General features: G+C 65.5%; 1 protein-coding gene across 1 annotated transcript in view; it reads left to right on the forward strand.

Annotated features, from left to right (window-relative positions):
- Positions 1–7,833, forward strand: part of IGF2R (insulin-like growth factor 2 receptor) — a 112,992-nt gene that overhangs the window by 72,536 nt on the left and 32,623 nt on the right. Inside the window, exons 12-19 of the mRNA XM_012735188.1 lie at positions 2,111–2,275; positions 3,018–3,158; positions 3,967–4,110; positions 5,363–5,500; positions 5,958–6,105; positions 6,504–6,681; positions 7,211–7,326; positions 7,651–7,819. Of these exons, the coding sequence (XP_012590642.1) occupies positions 2,111–2,275; positions 3,018–3,158; positions 3,967–4,110; positions 5,363–5,500; positions 5,958–6,105; positions 6,504–6,681; positions 7,211–7,326; positions 7,651–7,819 (1,199 nt within the window). The remainder of the gene's footprint in view (positions 1–2,110; positions 2,276–3,017; positions 3,159–3,966; positions 4,111–5,362; positions 5,501–5,957; positions 6,106–6,503; positions 6,682–7,210; positions 7,327–7,650; positions 7,820–7,833) is intronic.

Genomic DNA, 7,833 nt, shown 5'->3' on the forward strand with positions numbered 1-7,833 from the left:
GCAAGAGCCACGTTAGGGAACTTTGGGGGGAGAAAAAAACCGGAGGAGGGTCCCGCAAGAGCCACGTTAGGGAACTTTGGGGGGAGAATAAAACCGGAGGAGGGTCCCGCAAGAGCCGTCCAGGAGCGGCAGGTGCATTTGGGAGTTGCGTGTTTCGGCTGGGGCAGGGCTTTGGGGGGGGACTGATTGGTGGGGTTCTCCTGCTCATCTGGACCTTTTTCTGTATTGTCTGTGGGTCTGTTCTACAGACAGAGGGGAATGCTGCTGTTTTTTATGGGCCAGAACCAAGTCTCAGCCTGGGAGGGCTGAGCAAGGGCAGAGGTGGGTGCCCAGGAATGGGCTCCCGGTGTAGGCGGTAGTAGGGCCCGGGGGCAAACCGGCTCGGGGCAGGGGTGGGTGCCGGAGGCCGCTCCTAGTCAGCTTTCGTCACTCTTAACAAAGAGACAGGTGGGAAGCAATTGAATTTCCAGAACACACATCTCTTCCAGTGGTGAAACAGGTATCCAGTCGGGGTCTACTGGGTGTGGGTCTGGTGGGGGCCTGAAAGAGGAAGATGAGCCTCCCCGGGCCCCGAGGGATGGGGTAGGGCTTGCCGTGTAGGAAAGGGAGCTGGCGCTGGGGCTCGGCCTCTGGGGGAGAACGGCTTGACGCTGTCCTTCAGGAAAGAAAGGGAGAAGCCTGGAGGCAGACGGCTCTGCGGTCTGGTCTGGCCCCGCGTGGGGCTGGTTCTGCCCCCTGCGCCCCTGGCAGTGACCCCGCAGGCACATGACCCAGTTGCCATGTTGCAGAAGGGCCACAGCAGTCTCTGTGCTGTGGGATTTGAGGCCTGGACACCTCAAGGAACATGAGGCGGTGGCTGAGCCTGCCTGCCCCTACCCCCTCGCAGCATGGCATCGTGACGTTGCTGACAGTAAAGTGGTAAAGGAAACATCCTTTTTCCTTGGTACAAAATATTATTTCCCTGTCCTTTAGGACATTGTATGCTCAGGGAAAGGGAAGTCGTGGAGGGTCCACAGGAGGAAACTGGAGCCGAGCGCCAGCTTGGAAAGGGAGAGGAGAGCTTTTCTAGAAAGGGAAAAGTCGGTGAAGTTTGCTGCAGTCCAGGCAGGCCACGTGACCGTGCGCAGCAGCCCGCCTTCCCGTCCAGAAGACTGGTGGGGAGCTGAGCTGTTAGGCCCAGGGGGGCCCCCTGGTGGCAGTGGGAGGTAGGCTTGAGCTGGGCAGAAACTGCAGCTCTAAGGCTCTAAGTCTGGGAGTGCCCGCGGCCCTGGGGGCGGCACCGAGGCCCTGCGGACACCACCCCTCTCTCACCCTCATTCTGGGTGGTGCCCAGAGTAAACATGATAGCTAGGCCCGAGTTAGATGATCAGAATGAGGGTCCGGACGCGGGAAGTGGCCCAGCAGGTCTGACTCTTGAGAGCCGTTCCAGAGAACACGTTTGAGTTCGGTTTACGGGATGGTGATAAAAGTGCCATTCTCCTGTTCCCAGGGACTCTGGCCTAAAGACTCACCGACGGTACTCGTGTGCAGAGGCGGCCAGCACTGGGTGTCGGCACCAGCCAGTGTCCGAGATGCGCTGGGAGGGGCAGGCTGTGCCCTTGCTGAGCTCCTGGACCCGCTCCTTGGTCCCTCGTGGGGGCGGGCGGTCTCCCGCACGCAGCGACCGGGCTGCGCCTGGTGTGGCTGGTGGCGGTGCCCTCCTCCTGCTGGGCTGGGGAGGGGCCCCACAGGGCGTGCCTCAGGGCTGGGTTGCAGCAGCGGGTGCCCCGCGGCCCCTGGGCCGAGGCTGGGCTCTGGGCTCTGCCCTCCTTTGGCGAGTGCCTGTTCTCCAGAGGATGTTGGAGGCCTGCAGGGGACAGCCCTCGGTCCTTACCAGCCCCCACTTCATCTCCTCATCCTCATGCTGTGAACGGCCTTGTAGCTGCAGAGACCGTCTCCTGGCATGAGCGGCCTGTGCCGCGTGGTGCTTCGCAGAAACCCCTCTCCTCTGGCCTCCAGGGCTCTGGGCTTTTTCAGCTGCGCAGCGGGCCTGGGGTCCGGCGTGCTGTTTCTCAGTCCTGAGGCCGCTGCAGGTTTTGGTCTCGTAACGGGCTGCTGTCTCCTTGCTCAGGCGACGACGGGAAAGGAGCCCCTGTGTTCACGGGAGAGGCGGACTGCACCTACTTCTTCACATGGGCCACCAAGCACGCCTGTGTCAAGGAGAAGGAGGACCTCCTGTGCGGCATCATCGACGGCAAGAAGCGCTTCGACCTGTCTGCGCTGGTGCGGCACACAGGTGGGCTGCGCCTCGCTGCGGGGCGCCCCGGGGCGCCGTCACCGTGGCCTGTGGCCGCCAGCTGGCATGTCGCGGCCTCCCCTTGTCCTGCCACGGGAGGAGTGGCTCGCTCCCCACTCCCGTCCTGCCTGTGTGTGACCTTGACCCTGGCGGGTCCCTGGTCTGCCAGTTGGTGGCCTTGCTGTGCAGCTCTCGGCCATGAGCGGCCCACCGCTGATGGGCTGTGGGAGTTCCCTGGACCCCCACCTGTGAAGGAGCCACGTTAGCATCTGGAGTCCTTCACGCGGGACCGGTCAGCCCCTCTCCGACCCGCAGGGGCAGGTGCCTTCCTTCTGACCCCTCGGGTCTCCAGCTGTGTCTTTGGCGTGAAGCACAGGTCCCCTTACACGCCGTCCCCGTGTGATGGACCGGCCCCGTCTGCGCTCCGGGACCATGCAGACCTGACTCACGTCCGGGGCTGGGACCTGGCCTTCAGTGGCCGGCGCTGCGGCCTTCCCGGCCCTGATTTCACCTGTCGGGGTTGCGGAGAAGGTGCTGCGTTAGCACTCTGTTGAGCCCGCCTTGAGGGTGAGCGGCAGCAAGGGTTGCGTCTGAGCGTGAAGCGACCCCGTGCCTGCGCCTGCCTGTCCCAGACGTGAGCGCGTGCAGTGCCTCTGCCCTCGCTGAACCGCCCTGTGGGCGCCCTCACAGCAGTGGTCGCTGCCTTCGGTAAAGACGCGGTTGTTTTTCTTTCTGATTGCAGAAACGGAGCAGAATTGGGAAGCTGTGGACGGCAGCCAGAGCGAGACCAAAAAGAAGCACCTGTTCATCAACGTCTGCCACCGGGTGCTGCCGCGGGGCGCGGCTGGGGGCTGCCCCGCGGACGCGGCCGTGTGCGCTGTCGGTGGGTTGTGGCGCGGGCGCGTGGCCCGGGTGGGTGTGGAGCCTCCCCGGCGCCCTGCAGGCCTGCGAAGCGTGTGGGAAGGGGGACGGTACCACTCCGAGGTGCCGTGGCGGCCGAGGGTGGGACCCACAGGGTGCGCTCAGAAGAGACAGCAGACAGGGTCTTGAAGTGCTTTGCACTGTATGCGGATAATAGTGCGTGCTTGTGTCGTGTGTACCCCGAAACTGAAACGAGGACGTTTGCAGCTCTGCGCTCGGGAGCCATGGCTGTCGGGAGCCCTGGGTTGGCCGGGCCCTGAACCTGCCGCCAACCTTAGCTGCGGCGGCCTCACCGGGCTGGGTTTTGGGGTTACCCCTGCTCACGGCCTTAAAACAGGCCCAGGATGTCCATGCCTTGATTTCCGGGGGGCCAGGGGACCCAGTTTCAGAGCTTTCTGCTGACAGGCCGGCTGCCCGGCTGTGCGGTCAGCAGCGTGACAGGCCCCCTGCGCAGCCCACGGGCGGATTTCGTGTCTCCTCCTCGGCTGTAGGGCCTGGGCGGGCTGGGGAGAGACCGCGTCTCGAGCCCGCCCACTGTGGGGCCGCTGCCGCCCGACGTGCGAGTGTGCGTGCTGTGCCCCGGCCCACGGTCACCCTGCTTATGCTGCTGCTGCCCGCCGGGCCGGCGGCGGCCGGGGCCCGCACTGTGCCTGCCGCCCTGCACTGACCGCTTGGCCGGCCGGCCGGCCTCGCCCCCCTGTGGCTGCCGTGGGCGCCTGCCACAGCGCTAACCGAGTCTTCGGACGGTCCCTTTTCTTTCTCTTTTCCAGATAAGAATGGGAGTAAAAGTCTCGGCAAATTCCTTTCTTCTCCCACAAAAGAGAAAGGAAGCATCCAGCTGTCCTACACGGACGGCGACGAGTGTGCTCCCGGCAGGAAGACGGCCACGAACATAACGCTCATCTGCAAGCCAGGTAGGGGCCGGGCGCCCCGCGGCTCGTCGCTCCTGGTGGCCATGCCGGGGTGGTCCGGGGGAGAGGCGTGGCGGGCGTGTCAGGTTCCAGAATCTTCTGTGGGGGGACATGGCCGCTCGTGCTTCCTCCCTCCCCCACTCAAGCCTGTCCCGAAATGGAGAAACCAGGTGGTGCCCCAGGGACCCTGTCATCATTGTCCGAGTGACGGTGGCCCCAGTTTCCTCTTCCTGACAACCGCCGAGGCCGACCCTGCCGGCGGCGACTTCCTCCGCAGGGGAGGCTCTTTGCTCCTCTCCAGGCCCTCGTTCGGCCACTCCGGCCATTGTTTCGCTTCCCCTCGCCCCGGCGTCTGTGGCTGATGCTGTCAGAGTCGGTCGGTCCGCGTGTCGCGTCGTCCTCAGACGCGTGTCGTGGGTGTCCGGGCTGTGCGGCGGCGGCTGCCGCCTTGAGGCGCTCCTGGGGGGAGGTCCGGGGGCTCCTACTTTTCAGCGTCTCCGCTGGTGTGTGAGTAGCATGTTTGCAGGGTGGTGCTGTCACCACAGCCTGTCCGCCCCTGCCGAGATACCTCCTTTGGATTCGCTCCCAGCTGTGCTGGCACCTCAAGGGCTGCTTTTAAAATTGTGGGGAGACGTGCAGAATATCAGCGATACCGCCAAAATAATGGTGGTAACGCACATGTAACGAGAGCCGCTCGGACCACCCTCTCAGTGTCCCCCAGTACCCTCGCCGTCCCCCCGGGGGCCCCCGGTGCCACGTGGGAGCCCCCGTTCCTCCCCGGCCCGCACCCCTCCCCTCGGCCGCCCGTCCTACGTGCGCACACACAAGCGGAACAGTCTGGTAGTCTGTAAACAGGCTGGTGTTCAGATGGCACAGGATGCACTCACGTTATTTTATAGGCTATTGCGGAAATGGCAACTCAAAGGGTGACGTCTGAAAATACCTCGGAGGGCCTCAGCTCGAATGCTCGGGGTCAGGCACCACCACACCGCCTGTTTTCACGCCAGCAGTCCACGGACCTGGCTTGCCGAGTGTGTGTGTGTCTGTGCCTCCCTCGCGCTCGCTGGGCCTCCCTCCCCCGCGGGAAGGCGCCTGTCCTCCTCTCCAGACCCGTCCCGGCCGTCAGGCCGTGCTCACTGCCGGCTCTCGCGGCGGGGTGTGTCCTCGCCGTGTGCGTGGCCGCACGAGGGCGTCCTGGTGGGGCGCGCGCAGGCGGTGGGGGCCCCGAGGAGGCTGAGCGCCGGTCTCCCCGCAGGCGACCTGGAGAGCGCCCCGGTGCTGCGGGCCACGGAAGACGAAGGCTGCTTCTACCAGTTCGAGTGGCACACGGCCGCCGCCTGCGTGCTGGCCCGGGCGGAGGGCACCAACTGCTCCGTGTTCGACTCCCAGGCAGGTGCGTGTCGCCACGCCGCCTCCCCGGCGCCTGCGGGCTTCCCTCAGGGCGTTTGCCACCAGTGATCAGGGGTGGAACTTGCTTTTAGAATTACATGGACTCTGGCCTAAACTTTGAAACTCTGGAGTTTGAGGCTTTGCCTGAGCTAACGAAAAGCCTCTTAAACTCACCTTTGAGGTAGGTTTGCCGAAGGCAGAACCCAGGGACACGTGGCTGTCAGTCCCGTCTGAGAAGGCGCTGGGCCTTGGGGGACTTCCTGAGGGGCCTCCGCGCGGTGGTCCCGCCAGGGGCATGCGGCAGCAGCAGCGGCCCCACTGGGGCTCCGGGCCGAGGCCGGGCGCGGCCGGTGCTGCCGCGTGACGCTTCGAGGGCTGCAGGGTGACCCCGGGCCGGCGTGTCCCCCGGGCGGAGGGCCCTGTCACCCCTTGACCACTCGGCTGTTCTTGCTCTTTCTCAGGGTTTTCTTTTGACTTGTTACCGCTCATGAGGAAAAACGGCACCTATAAAGTGGAGACCGACAAATACGACTTCTACATAAACGTGTGTGGCCCCGTGTTTGCCGAGCCTTGCCCAAACACCTCGGGGGCCTGTCAGGTCACGAAAAGGCAAGTGCGACCCAGTTGAGGGTCTCCGCAGAGGTATTCGGTGCTAGCGGTGTTTCACGGGGAAGTCGGCGCGCTCGCTCGGGCGGTGTTCACGACGCGCGTTCACACAGAGGAGACGCGGCCTGGGGCTGCGGGCCCTGCAGCCGCTGGCCGGGGCCGCTTTACTCTGGCCTCTGAGCCCTCCGCGGGTCTCTCAGTGTCGTGTCAGCTCAGTGAAGTGAGTCGGGCCTTAGTCCAGAGACGCCCGGCGTGGCCTGGTGTCTCTCCTCCCCCGCTCCAAGCCCTGCCTGGGCACGGGGGCGCGTCGCAGCCCGTGCCCCGGCCACTGGCCCGGCCGGCCTTCGGGGCACAGCCTCGCAGCTCCGGTCTCGTGTCTGAGACACGCTTGTTGGTTGCAGTGACGGGAAGGCCTGGAACCTGGGGCAGAGCAACTCTAAGCTGTCCTATTACGACGGGATGATCCAGCTGACCTACAAAGACGGGACGCCCTATAACAACGCCAGGCACACGCCCAGGACCACGCTGATCACGTTCCTCTGCGACCGGGAAGCGGGCGTCGGCTTCCCCGAGTACCAGGTGGCACTCGCCCCGCGGCGTGGCAGGGGGAAGCGAGGCGGGGCAGGCTGGGGGCTGCCGAGCACGGCGGGGGCAGCCTGCGCCTGCAGATGGACCGGCGGGGGGGGCCCGGGGGCCCCCGGGGCCCCGCCGCCCAGCGCTCACACGGGAGCCCACATCGCCCCTTTATTGAGAAGCAGAGCTATTTTGGGTCTGGCTCCCTGCCCAAACCATCACGTCCCATGACTTTAATGACTCCTTTCAGATGCGCCAGGGTACGCGGGGGTGCACAGTCTGAGCTGTCTATTCACTGGGCCTCAGTGAGAACCCAGAACACACACAGACCCCCACAGTCATCCCTTATTCCTGCTACACAGAGGCTAGATGTCCGTCCTGTTTCATTACCGGGCACGCGTCCTCTTAATCCGAAAGGCAGGCGCGAGGGTTTGCTCCCTGCAGCTTGCCTTGAGAGGCCGGGCGGTGCCCGCGCCCTCGAGGCGGCCGGGTAACGCTGCCCTCTCACCCCCTGCTCACCTCGCTGTGCCACTAGCAAGAGGATAACTCGACCTACAACTTCCGGTGGTACACGAGCTACGCCTGCCCGGAGGAGCCCCTGGAGTGCGTGGTGATCGACCCGCTGTCACTGGAGCAGTACGACCTGTCCAGGTGAGGCCAGCCGGTGCCCTTGGCCTCGGGCGCAGGCCGCTGCCGCGTCCCTTTAGGGCCGGCCGGAGCAGGTAGCTGGGCCCCGAGGGCGGTCCCGTCGGCCCGGGCTGCGGCCGCAGAGCGCACGCTAAGCCTCCCTGACGTCAGCCCACCTTCCTGCGCGGCCTCAGCCCTCCGTGGCGTCATGTGCAGTCACCGCTGGCGGGGCGGAGCTGTGGGGCGGCCAGGCTGCTGCACGCCGGGCCGGTGCCCGGCGGGGAGGGAGGGGCGTGCGCCGGCCGGGTCGAGTCCGGATCAGAAGCGCCCGCGTGTCTCCAACCCTAGCCTGGCGAAGGCCGACGGCGGCCAGGCGGCCAACTGGTACGCCATGGACAACGCCGGGGAGCGCAGCACGTGGAGGAAGTACTACATCAACGTGTGCCGGCCCCTGAAGCCGGTGCCCGGCTGCGAGCGCTACGCCGCCGCCTGCCAGATGAAGTACGACAAGTCGCAGGTGAGGGCCGCTCG

This window comes from Condylura cristata, unplaced genomic scaffold (assembly GCF_000260355.1).
Source record: "Condylura cristata isolate star-nosed mole 26May11 unplaced genomic scaffold, ConCri1.0 scaffold00001, whole genome shotgun sequence".
In the NCBI taxonomy this organism is placed as follows: domain Eukaryota; kingdom Metazoa; phylum Chordata; class Mammalia; order Eulipotyphla; family Talpidae; genus Condylura; species Condylura cristata.